The 24,080-nt window shown below is 44.4% G+C and overlaps 1 protein-coding gene across 1 annotated transcript in view; it reads right to left on the bottom strand.

Annotated features, from left to right (window-relative positions):
* Positions 1-24,080, bottom strand: part of AUTS2 (activator of transcription and developmental regulator AUTS2) — a 794,656-nt gene that overhangs the window by 50,156 nt on the left and 720,420 nt on the right. Inside the window, exon 6 of the mRNA XM_075169017.1 lies at positions 23,975-24,023. Coding sequence (XP_075025118.1) covers positions 23,975-24,023 — 49 coding nt within the window. The remainder of the gene's footprint in view (positions 1-23,974; positions 24,024-24,080) is intronic.

The raw sequence follows: 24,080 nt of genomic DNA, 5'->3' as shown, positions 1-24,080 counted from the left end.
TTGCATTTCATTTTTTAGCCTCATGAAAGGGTGCGCCTTTCACATAATGATATTACTTCAGGATCTAAGATCAAAAAAAAAAAAAAAAAATCATGAGACTCCTGATAAAAATCATGAAAGGCCGTAACACCACATCTTATTACCACTCCATGGTAATTCAGTTTTTCTTAATAGTGGCAAGGGCCTCTCTAATAGCAGACAAGAGTCTGTTGTTGAGCTCCGCTAATGATGCAGAAGATGTAACAGTAAAGCAGTCGAGACGCTGATTCCTTCCAGGGCTACGCACTCGGCAGGTAACATTAACCTCTGCATTTTACAGGTTTTGCAGTAAAAAGTCGCTTTTCAAAATCATATGAAATAATATTTTGAATGAACTTTAAGCTGTTTAAGTAACCATAAACTTATGAAAGAAAGAAATAATGTACCTATGCTATGGTGAATAGATGTTGCAAATGTACTTCAGACGTCGGTTAAGTGCAACCATTTTGTGGGTGAATCACTGCAGGTTTTTTCCATTCAAAGTACCACCTGCTCGAAACTACAGGGGGAAGCGAGGTAGGCACCATATCCACGCCTGATTTTGAACCCACCGCTATAGCTAGCAGATATCAGCTTTAAAAGATACCAGCAAGTACTTAAGGACAATAAACACTCAGCTTTATGCTTATCCAAGCTCCTGGCATGCCACCTATGAAAAATGACTTTCGAAACATCCACTTACATACCACCACAGTGTGCAAAAAGGGTCCACTTCATCTCAGCCTTTTATCGTTCAAAATGTGAGACTACCCACACAATGGGTTCTACATCTCCGAAGGATCCCCCAACGTAACGTGTGAGTGTGCGTGGATTAAATACTGACTCAAAAGGAAAAGTACCACTCTCTGAAATATTAGTATCAAGTTGGTGTCACTTGGCACAAGAAACAGCACTCTTTAACCGAGTTAGATTTCAATGAAAATGCCCAACATTCCCCAGTAATAACCACAATATGTTTCTCAATACAGATTACAGATTAGTATCGCAGGTAATGCTTTCATTTCAACATCTCTTTCTTCCACGGAGTGATCACATCTTGGCTGATCAAAGACCTCATAGTTAGACCCGTTCTATTTATTTAATATAAACAGGTGTTTCACCATTAGGCTCTAAAACTGGAGATATCTGTACGTCTCTCTCTACTTTAAATCTTATGTGGTTCCTCTAACTTTTTCCCAGTCCGCAGCGCCTTTGCGCACAGGGAGCCATGGAAACATCTGCCCCGCTGCGTTTGTACATCCCGCAGCACGACAGGTCTTGGTTCACAGCTTAGGACCACCCCAAATGTGCACTGCAATCCTAACGGCTATCAGAAACCCCACCTGCAATCTCCCCCGATAGAAAGAGATGCAGTCTCAGGTGCTCTCCCTTGCTGCCTGGAAGGTTTAAGCGGTCGCTCACAGAGACAAGTATCAGCAGAGAGGAAATATCTCCTCCTGCTTTACTAGGAAGCTGCTCTTTTCTTCACTTCGTATTACTTGGTAAATTCATTCAAGTACGGCAGATGCAGTTGCGTTAGCCACGTTTGCTGAGTTAGAATACATTGCTCAAAATAGGTGTCACTTGTGACGCTATTCTTCCCCCATCCCCATTTTAAGTTCACGTTGGGTAGGCTACAGAAGCTGATGTGACTGTGGCCAAGTCAGTATACCGCTGCCTGCAACTTGAAGAGCTCTCCTCCTCCTCCTCCTCCCACCCAAACAAGCCTCAGCTCTGCTGCTGCAGAGGCGCTGAGGTGTAAAGGCACGCAGTCACCAAGCCTACGCCCAGCCCTAGGCAGCTACGTGAAGGTCTATGCAAGCACTTACGTCTGAATACAATATAATACTTAACCGTAACAGCTTAGGGTTAGCTTTTCTGATTTAACACTAAAACCCCTGTACTCCGCTCCAGGTTTGCGTATTACAGTGTCTTTTAGGATTTACTGTGTTCCCAAAGTGTGGTGGGAACTTTGTGGTATCAACAAAAGGGTGAGATCTCAGCAGCTCTCACAGAAAAAGAGTCTGAAGGGAAGTGTGGGGAAAATTAATTTCCAGCCCCAAAATAATCCTGCATATCTGTTCCAGAACTCCAATTTTGGTTATTAGGAATGACAACAGAGCAGCTCTAAAAACTATTCAGAGCAGTAAAAACTATTCAGAGAGGGGTATTTCACCCAAATAAGTGTAATAATTTGGTATTATTTGATACACAAAAAACACAGCAAAGAAAATCACAGAAAGAAAAATATACTTTCTCCACCTGTGCTATTTTCTTGAAATTAAATCTTCAAGGGATTCTTCTGGAACCTGACGCCAGCCCTTTCCCACACCAGAGCTCGCAGTGTGACTGAGCTTGCAGTCAGACATCATTAAGGCTGGGAGTCAGGGTTGGGCTATCATGTATGGTCTTCTCTTTGTTAAACATTCCATGTTCACACCGAAAGAAAAAATAAATTACTCTTACTAAATGAATCTTTCTTTCTTTTTTTTTTTTTTAAAGGATATATCGTCTTCTAGATTTTAAATTCCAATACAGTCAACTAAATTAAAACAAAGTACACACTTCCTAATATTCTCATTAGTAAGACTAAAATCACTCTAGAAATTTAACAACAGTTAATCTTCCAGCTAAGAATACCACATCGATGAGAGGATCTTGCAAGTAATCTTGAGATGAAGACTGATAAGGCAAAAAATAACTCATGGCAGCTTGTGCTTGCTTAATGTTCTCATTCCTAGGTAATACTTCTAGCATCAAGGGATGCTCATTGATCCAGGGTCACAGTGCTTTTCCAAAATAATCCCCAGGAAGAAATAGTCTAAAAGGGTTATATTTAACACCGTATCACTTTCAGTCTAAAAAAGTGCATTCAGCTACTTAATCCCTTTCTGAAAGAGGCTGGTTGTGTTGGGTAATCAGCTACTTCTTCTGTTGCGTTTTGTTGCCATAACAGATGAGAGGAGTTTTAAATGCTGCCCTTTCTTCTCTGCTGTGACACATCACAGGTTGTTAATCCTGCCCCAGGACCAGACTCGGTCCATCTTTCATGTTCACTCCTGGAGGAAGACAGCAGCTCCTCGGGGAGATGGTTAATATTCGGTAATCAGAGAGCTTTGTTTAGGCAACAGGCTGGCGCAGAGAAAAGTTGATGGTTCGGTGTGGGATCCTGACAGCTGTTGCATTTTCATTGCCACACAGCTGAAGATGCCAGAGAGAACCATTCCCCCCCGGCTCCTTGGACAGCTCGGCGGCTGAGCAACCGGAGCTCCAGCCAGAAAGGCTTTTACTATTGCACCGATTCGGGTCAGAGCAGCGGACACAAACGCACCGTAGTAGCGGGAAATGGGAAAGATCAGAAACGCGGACCCTGTTCTGAGCCTTGCCGAAGCCTCCCTGGAGGAGGAGGAGGATTTGGCTCTCCTCGCCCTGCACCCTCCGTGCGAGGCTCCGGGCAAGCGGTGGCAGCCCCGGACCCACCTCCGAGCCGGCAAAGTGAATGCACAAGGCGGCTTCTGAGCCCTCGCACCAGGCCCTTCCCATTTGTGGGCCGCTGTTTCCCACTCTTATCTCAGGGAAGAGACTAATCACTTAACTAGGCTGTTGTGAAGCTTATTAAATCAAAACATCTCAATAAATCTTACAAGTAAGACCAAAACTGAAATGAGTTTCATCAGCTCTTCTGTTGGGAGTGTAGGAAAGTTATTATTCAAGCCCAAACATGCATAGGAGCTAAATAGGAGCAAAAAAGCAGGAGGGCTTCCAACCCCACCTCTCACCTGCTTCTTGGAAATCCTTTTCTTGGATAACTAGAACACGGATAAACAACAACAAAAAAAAGGATCTGCGCTAACTAGATCATTTGTTTTCAGGGATGTAAATGGCAAGTGCTGACCTTTTTTTTTTTAATCTTGCATTGAGTTTCAGCAAACTGTCACTCTTACATGGGCAGCAAGGGAAAAACAGACGTATTATTATAAAACAATCACTGCCAAATCTGATAACAATCTGACATTAACAACTGTGGGGATTCTGCTGCCAAGGATGTCTTGTATGATTTAGAAAACATAAAGGAAAAGATTCCTGAGGGGGGAAAGCACACAAACAAATAATTGGTTTACATCCTATTAATAAACCTCTACAGCTCATGTTTCCCTCAGAAAATGCTTACAGTACTGCTATCATCTTCTAGAGCAAGTTTACCAAATGGCATTTAATATTCCTGAGGTTAAAAAAATCCGCCACGGATACGGGGGGTGCCAGATCGGCACATCCCTCTTACAGCGGGACACAACCTTATGTCTCCTCCTTTTTGTACTGGTTCCTGCTACTCATAACCCAGGCTGGAAGGATTCACTCCCTTCTTTGTTTGTCCAGTCTTAATTCCTCTAGCAGCATCATCTCCAACGGTAGCACCATCTTCACAACCAGCCACAATACAAAGTTCAAGATCAGCTTCTAGGTAAGTTGGGCTGGGTAAAACGCTCTTCGCTTGGCTTCTGACTTTCGGCTTCAAGTAGTGGGAGATCTGTCAACCCACCTACGCCATCCAAACTGAGCTAGAGTTAAAGCCTTTTGATGGCAAGTATTTTGGCTGTACATCTGAGGACGCACCTAAATGGACCGCAATGTACGAAGGTAGTAACAGTATTAAGTAACCCGGTAAAATACCAGCGGGTTTTTGAGTCTCAACAAAGGCCGTAAGATTGTTTGACCTCTCTGCAAGAGGTTAGGAAGTCACCTGGGACAACATTTCACAAAAAAATCAGACTTAATCACAGTATTGAAAGGGCCAGAAAACCGTAACACGTATAAGTGTGCATATCCGTATACATCTAAATAGGTGAAGTAAGAATGTGTATGGTTTAAAATAAGAAAGATAATCTTCCATTTTAGTTTTTACATGTGTCTTGAAGGAATCAGTCCCACCATGCACTGCGGGTGTTGCAGAAGTTACTACGTTCATCGAGCCATTTTGGCTTAACAGAGGATCATTCCTACAGGGGAATTACAACATTTTGAGGTTTTTTTTCCCCACAGCTGATGCTACAGCGTGCACTGTAGTTTCTTAGGCAGTTTGTATCTATTCTTGGATTTTATAGCATAAGGCTTTTTAGACAATGGTTCAGGTTACTTGGGTGCACACAACGTAGGGCTTTGAGTAGGGTCTGCGGAAACAATTTTCACAGAACCCTCTCCCATCTGAAAAAGAAGTTTTGCTTCTTCATTGGTATTTTCTGGAGTTCAAAATAAACCTTTACACTCAGTTTCATTCAGCATTACTGTTCTCACCCCCTGGTAAAGGACCTCCTGCAAGTTAACACCTCCAGCTGCCCCGGTCCCTGTGCACCGCAGTGCCTTGAGTCCCAGAGAAGTCACTCCAATACTAAAAATAGGATAAAAGCCACAACCAAGTCTGAAACACATTATGGAAATGTCTCCGTCTTTGCCAAAGTAACCGTCTGCATACTTGCTGCAATTTCAAAACACGTACAGCTACTTGATACCTATGTAACACGACAAAAGCATGTCCTGAAATTGCTTTACATTTACGCAAAGTACTGGGTTACAAAGTAAACCAGGACGTAGCCCACAGACCGGCTGTTACTACATAACTGCATCATGGCACTCTTCAATAACCGAGGGCAGCCTGAAACAACTTACAGAAACTGCAGCCGGAGCAGGGCTGAACACAGGAACATCCCTGTGCTGGGGCACAACTGGAAATACTGAACTTCTTGAAGACAGATGCTCAAAATCTTGCTGATGTGGCCATCCCTACCCGCTCCATCGTTTGCAAAAAGCCTTTGCAAGACCAACCCTGCAAACATGAGACTCCCTGGTTAGATTTCCCTCATCCACTGTGCTTTTTATCATCATTGTTTTGTTCTGGTTGTTTGGTTTGGGTTTTTTTCTTAAGTGGCGGAATACAGAGCTTGTGGTCTGCATAATGCTGATAGCACTTGAGACTGCCTTCTGTTCAACCCCAGGCCATCAGCGTGCATTGCAAGCTATTTTCCTCTCACTCCTAAGTCAATGCCTTTCAAGGATGACCTGGGGACCAACTCTTCCCTGATGTGAGTGCAAATCACTTGCCAAGTTTAGTTTCATTTTGACTGTGCCTACCAGGGAAGGGTCACTTACAGACTCCATCATTTCTTTCCTTGTCTCAAAAGATTATAATTTGTCCATTGCAATTCACATCAGGATGCAATTTGGCAGGTAAGTTAGAAGTCTCGAGGCAATTATTTTCCTTCCTTTGGAGAAACGGATTATATTCATTCAGTTATTTTCAGTAATTTATTTTAGATGGAGCACAAGGGGAGGAAAAAAGGAAAAGAAAAACAAGATGGGTTTAGACTTTATGATGGGATTGACTTTCAATGTTTTGACATCTTAGCAGGGTTGATTATACTGATATATGCAATCCATGCATTTAATTCTATCCAAGAGGAAAAGGACTAACAGAAATGTCTCAGCTTTTACAGTCAGGTATTAGTATGCCAAGGAAAACAACCTTTATTATAAATCCTTAGGACTCACCCCCCAAAACTCACAGTTACAGTTATTATTAGCAAGTGTAAATCACCTCATTTATAACAGCTGAAGTTTCTTGCTTGGAATCCGATGAGTGATATGCTGCACTCAGCTTACCAGGAAACATGTTTCTTTATACTAGTGATTTTCCTTAGAAAGACTGCCAAAAACTAGGTTTAAACTACACTCAGATTTTTACAGCAGCACAAGTGACGGAGACCGTTCTGCCCAGTGCCTTCCCTTATTCCTTCACATGACCTGACACTGGTCCGACCTCTCTTGCCTAACACAAAACCCGATGTTCACGCTGCCAGCCAGCCTCCCTTGTGCCTAGATGTTATCTGGGCACATGAAAACAAAGGAAGTTAATGCCCAGATCTAAGGAATAACCTGGACAAAACAGAAAGCGTTAGACGCGGATGAGTGGCTTTCACTCACCAGAGCCTCTTCCTAGGGCTTTAACGGACTTGGGTGGAGGTCGAGACAATTTTCCAGGCTGATTTTTCCAGACCCTGCCATAATTACTTGTCTTTTCATTATTATCTTTCTACCCTATAAAATATGGTTTCCACATGGCTGAAAGAATAACTACCAGAAGTCTTCCTCCTTGTCATTCGTGATCACCAGATGTAGTTGGACACGGCATTTCATCTGAGCCCAGACCCGTCTGCAGCTCCCAGCGCCGGGCTCCCTGTATTGCTGTTTCCTTCCTATCAACCGCTAAACACATTCCCAAGCTCATTTCCATTTTAAAAAGCAAATTATTAGAAAAGAGTGGTTCCAGAACTAATATTTATTGGACCAAGTGATTACTTATTTCAACAGTTAAAAAGAAGACACATTAAGTTTTATTTTAGCTAATTAAAGAAATAAAGAAGTTACAGGTAAACTACCCGTCAGCCCCAACCGAACATGTGAGCCCAAGCGTATGAATGTGCAAAGCTTCCACTGAATCAGCTTCAGTGAGCCTTATCTTAGAATAGATTTGCTGGATCAGACCTTTACTTTGAAAAATGAATTTTAGGAAACTGCAGCTTTTTTGCAAATCTTTTCAAGCACTATGCCTTGTAAAAAAGCCAGTGAGATTTTTCTGACATTCCAGGGGAAGACTAAGTTTTATCAGAGACTATAAAGATTTAAAGTCACAATATAATCTCACCTCCGGGTTACTGGGCCCACTTCCCTTATCAATTAACCTGTCAGTCGACAGTCGGGTCTAATTAGTTAAATCCTTTTTTAATGAAAAGAATTTGCCTTGAGCAAAGTCTGTCAGCTCCAGAACCATTTTACAATTGGGAGCATGTCTCAGCAAAACCCATTAAATACCTGCAGAGAACCAAACACCAGCAGCAAACTGAAGCTCTCTTGCTTCTGCAGACACGTATAACGTTATTTTTTCCCGTCTGTATTCCGCTGCAACCAGAGGCTCTTTCCACCTTGTGGTATGAAAAACTGCGCTTGCATTGGGCTCTGATGCCCCTTTGTTTCAATTGCTTTAAGAAGGGTGGGTTTGTAAATCTGCAACCCCGCTGTGCACCGCAGCTGGGAGCAGACAGACTCACAGACAAAAACACTGACACCAGAGGCCTCGGAAAACATCTTTTCTGGGGAATACCCAGGATGCCGACACGGGCATTTTTCAAAATGCACCCTTCATGCACGAAAGCAGTCGTCTGGAAAACTGGCTCCAACAATAGGCAGAAGTTTTTAGACTACTTTTAAAATCAGTGACAGACTTCATGGACATTCGAACCTCACGGACACTCAAGAGGCCAAGTTTTCAGCCCCTGGAAAAGCCACGCTTCGGGAAGAAACCCCGACGTACGTCACTGCCATGGGCGTTCCCCGCGCGGGAGGAGATGGGAAGGGGGGGAGCTTTTCCCAGAGCATCGTGTAAGGGTATTATATTAGAAAAACATGTACTAATTCCTACGCTAATGATCCCATTACTCCCCTTGACTTCAAAGGGCCTCAGATCACATTTGTAATCTTTTGCAAGTGTTAGCAAACAAAATTACAAGTTTTATGCTACAGGTTTCAACAAATTCCCCTCGCCATCAACACAGCAATGTACTTAAAAATAGACGTAATGAGCAGCTTTGGATCTGCATAAATACCCTGTGGAGTTCATTAATGATTTCATTTTTGGCAAGACACCATGTCAAATGACAGAGTATTATTAAAAACATACAGAGATATATGTACTTGAAACTGCATTCCTGCAAACACTTAGGGAAAAAAATGGAGGCTGTGTAGTTTTGGTTTACCTTTTAAGTAACAGAATTTTAACAGCATGTAACTGTAAAACCTTTTGTCCTGAAAACTAACTGCCACCATCCAAGGGATGCCTGAATCTACAATTCTCTTCATATATGAGAAAATGAGACCTGAAATTTTACTGTAGGACTTAACTCTGAGCACGTCTCCACCTCCACAGAGCCACGTAAGCTCATTTCAATCACGTTCCTCAAAACTACGCGAGTGAAGCCGAAAGCACATTTTTGTCCCAAACCATCAGTTCTTCTGCCTGTGTCACACCCAGACCATCTGCCCTCCTTTCATCTGCTCGAAGGGACCAGCGGCAGTGGCATTAATTAAAAAAGGAATTGAAAAGCATTAAATCGGTGAGAGAGGCGGCACGGACACACAAGCCCACGTGCGCGCGGCTCTATCGGTTAAGGTTTTACATCAGTTAAGAACATGTTTAAGCGGAGTCAAACAAGCCATTGCAACAAGCCCACAGTGTCCTCAGGAGGGCTTGCGCTAGTTTAAGCCGGGCAAGGTCACACTGAGAAACGCCACGAACACTAAACAGCATTCCCTTGGCAGTCTGGGGGCCAACCCCGCCGCCCCCCAGGCCCCTAACTCACGGAATACGTGGTCAAGGATGGAAGAATCTTCCCTATAATTTGACAGTGACTATTTATCTGCATTGCTCTTTGAATACTTCAAGTACCTTGGTTGTTACCTAGTCTCAGTTTTTCTTACTAACGTCTTTTGCATCAAAAGGCTGCGGGACGTCTCAAACATACTCACTTCTGCGGACTTTGTGTCCCAAATCTCATCTGCTCTAGTTTGCAAGTATGATATACTGCATTTCCTGAGCTATTCTCTTCTGTTGCTTCTAGCTTTGAAGTTTTATACTTAAATATAAGCAGCTCAGATCCTGCTGCTGTTTGTTCCTAATCTTCACAATACAACATGAATTATTACTCCACGAAGCTCCCATTTCGCACGATGCTTACTATTGAATAAAATCACAGGAATGTTCCTGTTGACAAGGCAAGGTTCGGCATGTTGCACCACCTCGCCTTCGGGAAATTGGCTTCTGGGCTATGTGTTGCTGCGATGAATAGAAAACTCAAATACACCATGTCAAAAACTATGCGATGCTTACACCTCACGTTTACTCCTCAGGGGAAAAAGTAAATAGAGTATAAGCAATTTCTTTCTTTTTCAAAAAAAGTCTAAACTGCCTAAGATCTAGGGAAATCATTTACCTTCTGCCTGTCAGAGCAAGTTATCTGCGTGCTTTTTATATATTAAAAACATAGCCTAACAGAATATATTCACTCTATCTACAAAGGACAAAGTTTAAGTTGCAGAGAGAAAATGAACGCCTGGCGATAAACTATGGATTTTAAGCAGTGCTCATGTTCAACAGTTAGCCAAAGGAAAGCAAATACAAACTAAACTTTCAAGTGGAAACTGCTGTCTGTTTATCATTTCCTGCAGAATCAGCTCAAAGACAAAATCATATTCCTTGCCTCCTGTGTTTGTCTGCATTTGCAAAGTACTTTGTCTATATATATTTACCAAAATAAACAATATGGACATGTTAATTAGGAAAGCAAACTTTTACCTACAAATTAGGCTGATCTTTTTTAAGCTTTGAAGTTTCCTTAACTGTCTGCCTGAAATTTTTTGACCACTCCTAGTTTTAACTGCTAACAGCAGCAGAATCATAAAACGTTGCAGAAAAATGCTACAGATTCTTTGCCAAAACAACTAACGTTCCCCCCTCAGCATCTTTTTGAACCACTTTCAATAACATTGTAATGCTGCTTCTTCTGCCCCACTATCTACTTACTAACATTGACTATGCCTAAAAAGCAAGCGCAAGTACTCAGCAGGAAAATCCTAATTCCCGTGCTCGGCTGTAGGTACGAGCGGCGCGTACGCACGTGTGTTGACGTGGCTGAAAATCCGGATTTGCTCCTCACTCGCATGCACAGAAAAGGTAACATCCGTGTTACGAAAAGGAGCAATTCCAAGAAATTTCAAGTTATGGCGTCTGTCACACGCTTCTTAATGCATCCATTCTACTTTATCACAGACAGTAAGTCACATCGGGTTAGCAATATAATCCAGTACACAGGAACGCACTGAGGGCCTCCAGCGTGCCTTCCCGCGGGCGGCAGCACCGCCCGGACACGCAGGGGCCCTAAGCCGCGGGAGCCTCCCGCGATTCGGGGTTTGCCAAGACGACGAGCACAGCGATTCCGGGCCGGTGCCGCCGAGCGCTGCGGACGCTGCGCGCTGGGACGGGCAGCGCCGAGGCAGCCCCAGGGACGCGGAGCGGGCCCCGTGCCGGGGGGTTGCCCTCGGGCCCCTCGCTGCCAGGGCCTGCCGCTGCCGACGTCCGCCGGGCTGAAGGAGGATGACCCAGCGAAGGCGTCTGCCCCACGGGGAAGCCTTCCTTTTAGGGACCCTTGATGCAGGCCACTCTGCCTCCCCAGGACGCGTTAATACCTCCAAAGAAACGCACGTTCATTGCTATGCGTAAACTACCAGAGCAATAAAAACCATCATTAGAGACAATTTACTGGCTAATCTAATTTTTAAGTATGCACAGCCACTCATCGCAATCAACTTTAAATTAATTATAATATCAGATTAAAAGGGGAAGATGAATCGTTTCCTGGCCCACCCATAAACCCTCTCAGATAACAGTATATGTGTGATTTTTTTTTTTTTTTCTTTTTAAAATGCTATTGTTAAGCCGTTGTTCTAAGATGTCAGCCCTTTACCTGCAGGTAAATGACAGTGACTTGTCACAGGCTGCCAAAGACACCCTCCTTGCTGGCTGCAATAACCAGCACACTACTTCCCAGGCTGTCACCCTCGGGTCTCAGCACTATCTGCTGCTTCCAGATTTGCTCCGACACAACCAGGCGGAGCGGTGGCTGTTCTCGTTAAGGGCTCTGCACACAGTGGTCTGTGTCAGCTGCACTGTGCTCAGGGTTTGCTGCACCCAATTATTTGTTTGTCATTTAGAGACCTGGGTATCGAGCAGATATTGTCAAGTTATTTTTGGCCCCCGATATACTGGCAAAACATGATGAGGCCTTTAGGTGAGTAACTGTCTTGGCAGCAAGGTGCTAAGATGATGTGCTGTTGAAAGGCTGGATAGCAATTAGGTTATTTGAATAAGATGAGATGCTGGACAGGGCATGTGAAGACAGAGAAAACCAGCGTAACTATTAAAATGCCAGCCCCCACTTCAAGTTGTCAGCTAACCATTTCAGCAAGGTGTTAATTTACTACAGGCTGGATTGCCAACAAACTTAATTTTTTATCAATTCAGAAGATGTATAGACTTGTCCCACATGCACGTATTACCCAGCCCTTTCCAGACAAGTGTAACAGCTTGCCAGATGATTATTATCAACATTTAATGGTATTACAGCGATTCCCACACGCCCCGGCCCTGGGCCTGGTTTGCCCAGCGTGAGGGGCCGTGCAGACAGGACAGATGGTCCGAAGACCTATAGTATAAGAGTCAGCATATAGATACAGGGAGCAGATATGGAAGCAGATGGAAAAATACCTCAGTCCAGACCCATCACCAAAGAGGAAGGTTCGCACAACGCCTAAGGCATTGGAGCGACCTGAAGAGAAGTCGGGTAGGGCACAAGTCCTCTCTCCTGCTCTGAGGGTTTCACCTGCTGCCCATGAGACTGTTCCAGAAAGCTGGACTCACACCCACGATGCCCACAAAAAACACCTAACGCCTCGCAGGACTGGGCTCTGCAGAAGCAACCTTCAGAAATCATCGTGCTCATCACTACAGACGCTGTAGGAAGACTTGTCTGACTCATCAATATTGGGTTTTACCCACACAAACTTCTCACTGCGTCCTGCCTGCATCACGGGATATGCACATAGCATCTCATGACCTGACAGCATTTGGCAATGAACTTTTTAAGAGGGTCACTGTAAGAAGATACGTATTTTTGTAAAATATTTATGCAGATGCACGTATAGGAAAACACTCTACAAGATTAGCACTAGTAACTCCACCACGTTCAGCAGACACGAGCACTCTCATTTCTCCTCCCTCCAAGTGCAAACTCATAAGTTGCTAATTTGGGCATAGCCTATCTAGAGAAACCATTGGGAAAACACAAGAGCAGGTACAACAGCCAATTTTTAGGAAGGAAAACCCACGACAGCATGGAGAAAAGCTGTAAGGCAAGAAAAGTGACCTTGGCAACACAGAAGCAAATGAGAGTTTTCTAATTCAATCCATAGAGCCATTTGGTTTTAACCTTATAAACGCTCAAGTACGAGCTGCTGTACCAAAAGATTATGATTTATCTTGGAGCCTGAACCAAACATAGTCAACAGGGACCTGTTCGTTCATGGTAACGGCAGTGGGTCTGGCCTCAGATGACTTACGACATCTCTCTCGATGTATGGAGACACCACCAGAAGCAGCACCGCAGGCACAGCTACATGACTGGTACCAGCACGAGTTAATCGGTCTAGCCGCTTACAGGCAATTGCTTGTGTACTCTAGGGGTTGCTCACCCCATCTGCAATCAGATGTGACTGTTCAAATATGAACTGGATTATAACGAGCCGGTTACTCAAGAACCACAGTCTTCAAAACAACTCTGTCGAGAGTGATCCGCTTTAAACATGTCTGATGTACTCATGGGATTTCTTTTGGTGTGGTGAAAGAGGACATACACGGTGTTTCATGATTGCTAGTCTTGTTCCCGAGCACGCTCTCATGCCTGCTGGATGCACGCCTTCAGAGAACCTGGTCAGCACTACCATTCCATGCTGCTCTTTCCGAAACATTGATGGCTTTCCATTTTTCATCCACATGGTAACTTTTTCCCGGATCCCAAAGACACTGGAGGCTGTTTATTCATACAGCAATCCTCACCTTCAAATCAACACCCACTTGATTGAGAGTTAGAAACACAAGACTGAACTTCCAGCAATGAATTAAGACCAAAACAAAGACCAAGATCATTTCTCTGCCTTTCTTGATGAAGAGGTGAGGTGAGAGCCCATGAGTTCATCCCATTTCTCCCAGTCAACGAAGTAAGACCTGTTCGGACCTCAGGAGGAGCGTCAGGAATACTTAAAGAACAGTTTAGGCACCTCATCTAGATGCTGTCAGATGCAAGAGGAAAGATTTAAGTTTTCTCTCAGAGGTGTCAGATCCTCAACATCCTCATCAGACTTCCCATCTACCAAAGCTTGAAGTGTCTCATTGCCCCCCATAACCAAAGGGAACTGAGGACCACCTTGGGAGAGCAATTCCCTTACGGACAACGCTCTCTTTGCGCTACCGCAAGGTGCCAAGCAGAGATGTTATTTAAAGTTTCGAAGCAGACCTACGCTTGAGGCTGAGAGTTACACCAGGCACCATACTCCCCGCACAGCTTCTCACCTCTCCTGAGACAGCAGGTCCTGCCCAGCACTGAAAAACTGCCAAAAACTGCCAGATTTTGATAATCGTTTATCTCAGCAACACAAGCAAGGAGAAAAGAAAAAAAAAACAGTTACTATCATAGTACAGAGCAAAATGGTGCTGTGGTTGCAACTGGGTCTGTTAGAGCCAAGCCGCAATCTCACCTGCTGAAAGCTGCAGAGGCTGCAATTGTACAACCAACCAACAATAAAAACCAGCTAACAAAAGTAAAACCAGGGCTTTTGCTCATCTGCTTTTGATTTTTATCATGCTGTTTCTTTTAACAAATGAAGTTTAAGTGCTTATGGGACTAACAACCTAGTAAATGAACTAAGTATTAATTTGTGGCTTTATTACTTAGCAGACCTATTCTCATGAAGCCGTTTTTTCTAGGACACAGCTTGCTCTGCAGCAGCTGTTTTCTATTACAAGCCACTCAAATTCCTTTGCCTCTAATTTCCAAAAGTGCCCATAACTCGAAATATTTGGAAATGATACCAAATTGCTGTGGGAGCTCACTTGTGCTACACCCCAGCCCTCTCTTCCTAACAAAAATCATCCTGTAAAACACGTGGAACAGCAAAGCCGCAGGTTCCTCTCCACCTCCCTCGCCACGGGCCGAGCGCTGACCCAGGCAGCCCAAGTCCTGCAGATCCACCTCGTCTCTTGTCCCCACAACGTCTTGTGAAAACCCGTAAAGGAACCACAGAGCACGACTTGAGGAGGTTCCCGAGGAGGGTGAAGAAGGCAGCGGCTTGGCCCATGCTCCAAAGCCTGTGCATGACTTTTGAACGGCTATCAGTGAGGGGGGTAACACAGGGTTTGGGGAGCTCCTCTGGCTGCCAGGAATGAGCCCGGCGGCCCTGCTGATGTCAGGCAAGCCTAAAGCCGGGATTTCAAGTGCCGGGGGAAATCCTGCTGCAGTAAACGGAGGCTCTAGCAGTCTAGTGGGGTTTGTCTTGCGCTCTTGGACTTGGAAATTCTCCCCCGGCCCTGCTTTGAGCATCCTTTTGTGAGCCGAGGTCTTCAGCTCAAAAACAAGTTTAGAATGGTATTTTTTGGATAAGTATAGAAGGAAGCCCCCGCCCCAGCTCCTGCCTCACTCTCCTAGCATATGTAAGTCACGGCCAGTAACAGCTCTAAAAGGCACTTAAATCAGTTTATCTGCTTTTCTGTTTGCCACTTTTTAAGTATACATTTACATTAGCTTTATTAAACAGCTCGCCGAATGCTGCGCAACGCCCCTTTCAGACACAGGCTCACTCGCTACTTGAAGCATTTCTCAGCATGCTCCTGGCAGCTGTACTAGCCACATTAGCTCGGAAAATAGTTTACGTTACACTAAATAATTGCATGCGCTGAACAATTCCAGGGCAAGTTGCAATGGCAGGGTGAAGCCATGCCGTGGCCGGGCTGATCCTGCCAGCGCCAAAGGTGGGGGCAGCCCCTCTGCCTGCGCCCCTGCCCCTTGCCCTGCACCGGACCTCTCGCTTGGGCAACTCGGCTGCAAAATCATCCCCCTTTTCTTGCTGCGTTTGGATTTCTGGTGAGTCAATACCCCCAGCTCACAGAGTCCAACCAAAGCCAGGGCAGCAGCAAGGTGGTGGAAGAGAGCAGGACCTGCCAGGGGACAGGGACCGGCCAAGGGGCTCGAGCCCCCCTCAGCCACAGAGGTGCTCCAGGGACAGAAAATGAAGGAAAGACAAGCGATGCCCGGGTGGCTGCATGTCTCAAGGGTGTCGCAGGGTTTACTCCTGTGGCCCTCATCCAGCAAAGCACTTACGTAAATGCTCGGTGTTAACAAGTGTTAAAGTCAGTCAAGCAATGAAGCACCTTACTGAACTGAAGCCTGAACGAGGACAAATTAGGGTCTGATTATTCTCCGTGAGACTAAAAATGCCCTCTTACAATCCTCTCTGTATCTTGAGAAATGGCAGCGTCGTTTCATGACAAGGCCCTGCCTTTTCTTTCGGACAAACGGTGCTGAACCATGAGAAAGCTAAAAATTCACCCGTTTAAAGTATCCTTCGCAAGGTCTTCGTTGCCATCAGAATGAACGTGGTAGTTCTCGTGTGGAAGCTCAATTTCAGTCTTTCTGCCTACCCAGACAAATATTACCGCACTTAAGTCACACACTGAAGGGTTTCTTCACATGTTCAGACTCTGCGTTTTCTTATAATAAAAAAAAGCTGAGACTTTGGAAAGCAACAGCGAGATCTGCCTGTGGTTCTCCACTCCTATTCCTGCACTTTGGAAAACAATGACTAATTCAAGTAACTTCATGGGCTTTTGTGGGCAGTCTGCATGATAAAATAATATCTTACTTTGTGGGATCATTTTATGTGGAGAAACATTTAAAATATGTCGGCATGGTGATGAAGGCAAAAGGCACTCTTGTTTGGGGGACAGTTGAGAACTGGAAGAAAAAAGCCTTTTTGCTTTGGTTTTTAAGCAGCTATGAAGACTTTATGAAAAAAAAAGGAAAAAAAAAAAGGACAATTCATATAGATGTCCCTGTGAAACTCCTACTGACATCCAGAGTGTCAAGACTGTAGGATGTGAGATACTTTGGAGTGCATTTTTTTTTTAAATTAACAGTAACTGGATGTAAGAAGCCTGAGCAAGGGGTGTTAAATTGTGCCAAGTGACAAGACATTAGATCCTATAGAAAAAGGAACTACGGAGGTGAACCGGTGGGTTAGTGGCACAGCTGGGTACTTGGGAAGCCCCGGCACCCCTGCGTATGTGGTATGCTGCATACCGAGCACTTTCTGCACAGCTCTACAGTCTTCAAAAGATCTTAAAAGAGAGGCTTGTAATACACCTTGGATGGCGGTTAGAAATAAACCATTTCTTTCTGAAGGTAAAGTTAATTTATGGCCCATTCCTCCTCTTTTTTTTTTTCCTGAGCCACACCACACACAATATATGGTTCCGTGGTGCTGCTGGAGGTTAGCAGCAGTGGCTCCCCAGGGCGGCTGCCGGTACGCAGTCCTCTTCAGACAGCGGCATGCAATGGCAGCACCCCGGGCAGGCTGCTCCCACCCCTGGGCTGGGACAGCTCAGACCCTGTTGACGCACCTTTGAGGAAGCCCTTTCGTCCTCTTACAACCTAAGCAAGGTGGTGTGGAGCCCAAGTCAACATTAAAACGCATGGATAAATCAGATGAAGGAACCAATTCGTGTTGTGCGGTGTTATCTAAAACCACATATCCATTGTGTAAGCGCGTTGGTGTTTACGTCGTCCTTGGGTTAAGTCGTGGGTTAAACTACTCGCAGGTTAAACCTGCTGGCGGAAGCAGCTTTGCTCAAGTGCCAGTTCTGCTGGTGTAAACCTGATGTAAACGGTCTTTGCCTCGCCGCTGAAAATGACAGTGCTGTGCTTTTCCAATTGAAATGAAATGTATTTGATAAGATAACAAATGCCTGGCAAAGCACATTTAAGTTATGTAAGGGAAAGAAGAGGAGGGGAAAAATCTTGTATAAACAGCAAAACAATACAGCTTTATCTAATCTCAGCAACTTATTGCTGCTTGTCTGTGTGTGTGTGTTTTACTGACAAAATAAAATAAATTGAATCAGCTCACACACGATAACATGCTCTTTCCTACCTCATACTAATTGCTTGGCTAATTGATGTTTGTTGAACTTTCTCCATTTCATTGAGTGATTAGGTACAAAGCTAACAGTTGACATCTGTAGGCGCTTAACTGGCGTCTGTAATTACTGTTAATGTTAAATAATTGTTAGTTAATTGGAGTGGTAACTGACTGAATGGAATCCAGATTGTGAAGCAAAAAAAGACCTAGTTAAATAAACATACATTTTCAGAGAAAACAACATTTTATTACAAGGGAGAGACTAACAGCAGGCCAGATATGGGAGGTCTGCAGGATGCTCCATTTATGAAATCTCACGCCAGATTCCAGCGTGGACTCCGCTAACCACAGGTATGTCAAGTCAGGATCTTTGTGATCAAGACATTCTTATCCCAAGAATTTTTCCACCTTATTTTGAACCGTTATCACGACTTGTTATTTTACAGCCCAATGCTGGTAAGTCTTTTTTGAGAAAATCAAATATAGTTTAACTATGAAACAAATACTCTCTCCAGAATAGATACAATTATGTATTAGTAAATATTGCCATTTTGCTCACTGAGATTGGAATAGTTTGACTTTGCTAAAATCAACAGCCTTAAATGAACTCTTAGGGGAATATAATCACCAACTGACACCACAGGGTACTTGATACCAGTCCAAATGGGCAAGGATGCCCAGAACAACACTTTCAGCTGTCTCCCTCCACTATTTTGGTCAAGAAAAGCCAGTGTCTACAGGTGCTTGTACCATGCTGGCTGGTTTACGGTTTTGTTTTGAATTACTAACTTAAAAATTATCACTGAAGCCTTGGAAGTCTCCTGCTTTGTAAGATCTAAGTTTTAGGATTTAAGAATCTGAAAGGTTTTGGAAGAGGCTACCTTTGACTTCCACCTGTCCCTCTGGGCATATCACATTATCCAGTGACCTTTTCCCACAGCTACAGAACAGCTATGGCATCTCCCAGCACTGGGAACCCCGCTTGACTGCCACATCCCAGGCAAAAAACCACCGGCACGTAAAGAAGGAGGGGGCATGGAAAGCGTACGGATGGAGAGGAGTGGTTTGTGCTCAGGAGGGGCAGCCATGAGGGGATGTTATGGAACAAATTCCTTGCTCAGATAAAGCCTTCATGGCACAGAAATAACTGCCTTGCTCTTTTGTGTACCAGAACAAAGGACCATCTCAAGACATACAGCGACGTTTTTGCCTGCCTGACTTGGAAGTTAGACTGATGCGATGCACCGTTTCTTCTAATCTAACCCACAGGTACAAGAAACCTGGGGTCCTCAAAACCGGAGGCTTTTTCCAGTGCTCAGTCCCTCACTAATGAGACACTGAACTTTCACACGGAAAATATTGAAAAGCCATTTGAAACCCACAAAACACAGGCAAACCAAGTGATCCAAAGCCACCAGGGAAGTCTCCACTGGAAAGGCAAGGCAACACCATCGTCAGGGTATCACTTCAGGAGGGTGAGCCATCGTAACAACCACAAAAAAAGAAATCTGGAGAACTGCTCGTGGGATTCAGCAGTCCCAGAGGTTTGCTGGCCGACGGGTGGGTTTCCTGCAGCGCTGGGATTGCTCCGGAGCCCTAACAGCAAACTGGGAAGAAGCATTTCAGTGACGAGAAGAGGCAGCATGGAGGGCCAACATATGCAGACAGCAGCCCCCCCAAAAAACTGAAAGCAATGCTGAGAACATAGACCAAGTGAGTGAGGATGTTATATAGATTCCTACAGACCCTCGGAAAGGAGGGAGGCAGCAGCAGTCAGTTCTCTGGCATACTGATCACGTCAATATTGCACTGTGTAGTAGCGGATCCACTTATATTCCACACGAGATGCTGTGGGGATGGTTTACTCGGAGAGCGCGAGAGCACTTCTCCACAGCCAAGGATCTCCTGTGAATGGGATCAGCAGAGAAGTATTTGCCGACTTCAGCTCCCTACTTGTTTACAGAAACAGATGTTGTGGAGGATCCTCAAGAAATGATTCACCGCAGACAGACGACGGCAGAAACAACAATACGCCTGTTTTTCTAGGGAAGGATATTGCTGGAGAACCACCTAAAAAACCAGGGCTTGATCCGACCGGTATTTCAGCCAGCAGTGAAGAGTAGTAACCCAGACGCCTTGATCTACCTCCAGCTGAGAGTATAAATATTTCCCTGACAGCTGGTGGTGCCACAAAGCAGAAGGATTCATAAAGTTTACATGAACATCCTGTAAACAATTTGAACATAAAAAGCTGTAACAGCCCAATTGTGTTTCTGATCAAAGGCAAACTTCAATATACAGCACAAATGAAAACTTCATCACTTTGGGACTCGTTTCTCCCTCCAGGAAAAGCTGTTTTCCGAGGGTATGTAGGAGGGAGTTAACATAAATGAAATACACAGGAGGAGGAGGAGCTGCCTGCTCTACAGCTTCAGATGTGTCTATTTAAATTATTACGAGATAATGGAATTTAATTCTGCTGGAAAGTCATGTTACAAAAATTCATGAACAAAACCTGTACTTTGGCCAGGATTAATGGTGCTAAGGCTGGCGCTCTCAGAGAGGAAGGAAAAGTTATGTTTGTTCAAAGACACACAGACTATAAGCAGCAATCCCAAACTGGCAGGCCCAGCCTGCAGGGAGGGAGGGGACAGGCTCCTCTTCCATCCCTCGTCCATCTCATTCATTCAGATGTTAACAGCTCCTTTTTCAAGCGTTACTAAGGGCCCAGACCCTTGGGTGCTTACCTCCAAGACAGCCACCTGGATTTCCACGGGAATCATCTCCCTAGATAACTTCAAGCATGACAAGGTAAAGCGCTCCTGCCCGAGCGATGGAGCGCAGGGCTCTGATTCACGACCAGGGACAACTCATTTCAGCGGCAGCTACAGCGATTCCTGCCCTGGGGACCAAGCCACGTCCCTCCCAAATTCCCAGCCCTGCTGCAGACACGGCGCAGGGCTGGGGACCTCCCGGAGTGGTGGCAGCCCCGAGCTGATGTGGGAACCCCACAGCCCTCTCCAACGCGGCATCGCTTGGCTATGACACATATCCCAGCCCTGAGGGGCCCCAACATCCACGTGCTGCCCCCCAAAGCTCACAGGACCCTTCTAGATTTAGGGATGCATCTTCCCATTCAGCTCTAAGGGCAGCTAACTCCTACATGGAAGTTGAGAGAGAGTTGAGAGGAGAACCTCAAGGGGTTTTACCACCTCTTCAAGGGAGGTTTGGAGGGAATTTCACTTTGCTCTAGGTTTTTTAATCATTAGTATTTCTGAGGAAGGGACTGTTCCACATTACAGATCCATACTAATCCATCACACCTCGAGCTTGATCTCATCTTCGGCCTGGAAGTCCACAACTAAATGACAGAAAAGGGACAAAATGTATATACAAGACCTAAAATGCTTCAGGATTGCTACCTGCTTTGTAAATACATTACTTCTGTAATTTCTGCTACCGCAGCTATAAAGAATTCTGCAAAATAAAAGCGGCAAGAAAAAAAGAAGTATGTGTGAGACACGGGTAGCTGCGGGACATCCGAGAGGAACGGCTGTGGACACAGAGGGATGTACACTCGTCAGTCTGCCGAGCCCTCCCAGCCTGCTCCATCAGCCGGGAGCTTTGAAGGTTTCATCATGATTTACCCAATGCAAATCTGACCTTTCTTAGAGTGACTTTTATTGCTTTTGGCAAAAGCAGCCATGGACAACGCAGGGGGGAAGAACTGGCTTGGAAGCAAACAGACTGAATTGCAGAGAGAGAACTTGAACTTGGAATATATCAAACTGACAGCGCCCGGGCAGTCGTCAGCCGTCCCCAGGGCAGACACTTGGAGAAGGCAACAGCCTCTCAACCACCGCCGGCCCCAGCGAGAGCCCCTGCACCTGGCTGCAAGCAATTATTGACATTATCTCCAAACAGGGGATCTTTTTTGAGGCTCTTTTCCTGATATTTAGCAGTTTGAATGCTAATCCCTTTAACAAAACTGCCCCCTATGCTGCTTCTGCCCTCTTTCCCCTTAATCTCTTTCTCCCAGTGGGAAAAAAAAAAAAAAAGAAAAAAAAAAAAGAAGAAAATACCAGTCAGCCTAGTTTGGCCGCACCTGGATTTGCATTGATTCTTCCCTTGTCATTCATGTTACCAACAGGAATTAGCATATGGCTTTAAGGGGAAACTCAGGAGGAGAAAAGAAAGACGCCATTTTGATGGAAATAAGGGGCAAAGGAATAATCTACCATCAACTAAAAAGCTTATTTGTGTACGGTTTCCCAAGCAAAGCTTCGAAAAGCCCATGTTGATTTTAGGCTACACAAAGAAACCCTAATCCTTTCAAGGGAACTAAATCACCAAAGGAAAGTACCTCGGAATAAAAGGCTCCCTGTCAAGCATGGGTATTCACAACCAAATAGATGCCACGAATCAAGCTCGGTAAGTAAACAAAAATAAGAATGTGGGAAATGTGTTTGATTCAAAAAAAAAAAAAAAAGAAAAGGAAAGGAAGAGGAAGAGGGGCCTACTCTTCATCAATCAATCACCTCCCGGGGGAGAGAGCCCCTCACCCTGGTTACAGGCCTCTGCCAGGAATGTGGATTCACCCCGGGCTTCTCCTCTGCCCTGGCCCAGCCCCAAGAAAGGGCTGCTCAAATGCCACAGCTTTTTACAGCGAATTAGCAAAATAAAGATGCAGTCACATGTAGCTTGGGGGCCTTGGGTCACTCCAAACACACAACTCTTCCTTTCTACTTGTCTGTGCCACCTATTCTCCGCCTATGGAGGGGCCGAGGGGAACCTGTAGATCCAATTAATCAGAAAGGATGTATACGCTTGCCAAGTGAGATAACCTAGTTAGACTACTGAAATAATGCGTCCAGACTATACTTCCAAAGGACGCTAATACATGAAAAACAGGAATATGGATCCGTAATGCAATTAAATATAGGTGTAATTCAACATGCAGCTGAAGACTTCAGAAGCAATGGCGTATCAGCACGGGAATCCCAAACGTAACGGGGTCACGGACTGTCCCCAGTTAAACCACTACGGCTTCGTGGAATTAAAAGACCCAGGAAAACACCAGAACGACCCACTGGAATAACAAACCCAAACTCCTTGAGAAGCACACTGAGCAAATCCACACGTGGTCAACAAAAAGGACCTAAATTCCAAATGAATCAAATCTGTCTTTTCTAATGCAAACTGACTCAAACGTTCCCAAAAAACAGTAAGTTGAAATACCGTGGGTTTACAGCTAAAAGCACACCCGTTTACTAAGCAGTTATCATGAACTGCCATTAAGAAGTTAGGACAGTGGGGTGAAAAACAGACGCGTTTTAAAGGCTTTGAATTATACTCACTGGCGCAACTCATGCCTGGAGCTGCTCCCTCGACCCTCCTCACAAAAACACAAACCAAACCAAAAGTAAGAATAAAAATAAAAAATCTCCAAAGCCTACAGTCTTTCTAATAACGCTGCTTCAGGCCAAGCTCTGCGCAGAAGCTCACTGGCACTGATTTAGGGTAAGTTTTCCTTAATGTACTGTTATATCATTAGCCACTCTCTCTTTGGATTGCTGTTTGGAAGAAATTAATGGGATACTGAATATTTAAATGTGGTCCTCTATATCATTTATTAACTCTACAGAAAGCACACAGCACAGTAAGCCATGGTTTATGACTATTATCCTGTGAATACTAAACGCTGGCTGGTTATTACTGTCAGCAGTGCAAATTGGCTATTCATAATTCCACGTCTATCATGTAGCTGATGAGTAACAATCAAGTTAAAACATTTTGAAAACTCTTACAGTTATTTAAATGAGCTTAAATTAAAGCCATTTGTAAAATAAACTATTCCCTAATATTGTTATTTAAATTAATTCTGACCTGGCAGGCAATGCATTATTTAAAGCCTTTATTTTATATTGCTTAAGCAAAGCAATTACCAAGCATACAGAACATGTCTGAAACCAAGAGAAACATAAAAAGCACTAATAAGCTGATTGCGACATTTCTGCAAGACAAGTTACATTTCATGTGCCATTGAAATTGCCATGAAAAGAAATGTGTGGGGGAAAAAATACGTTTGTGATGTGAATTGCAGTCTTACCTTTATTTGTAACAGCGTTGAACAGTTTTTCAGAGCTGGCATCAGATGCCTGAAAGACCAATAAAAAAAAAAATGTTACATTTTCTACAAGTGATAGATTTCCAAA

The sequence above is a fragment of the Calonectris borealis genome, chromosome 19 (genome assembly GCF_964195595.1).
Source record: "Calonectris borealis chromosome 19, bCalBor7.hap1.2, whole genome shotgun sequence".
NCBI classification, from domain to species: Eukaryota; Metazoa; Chordata; class Aves; order Procellariiformes; family Procellariidae; genus Calonectris; species Calonectris borealis.
The sequence above is the reverse complement of the archived record's forward strand: the minus strand, read 5'-3'. Positions and strand labels throughout refer to the sequence as shown.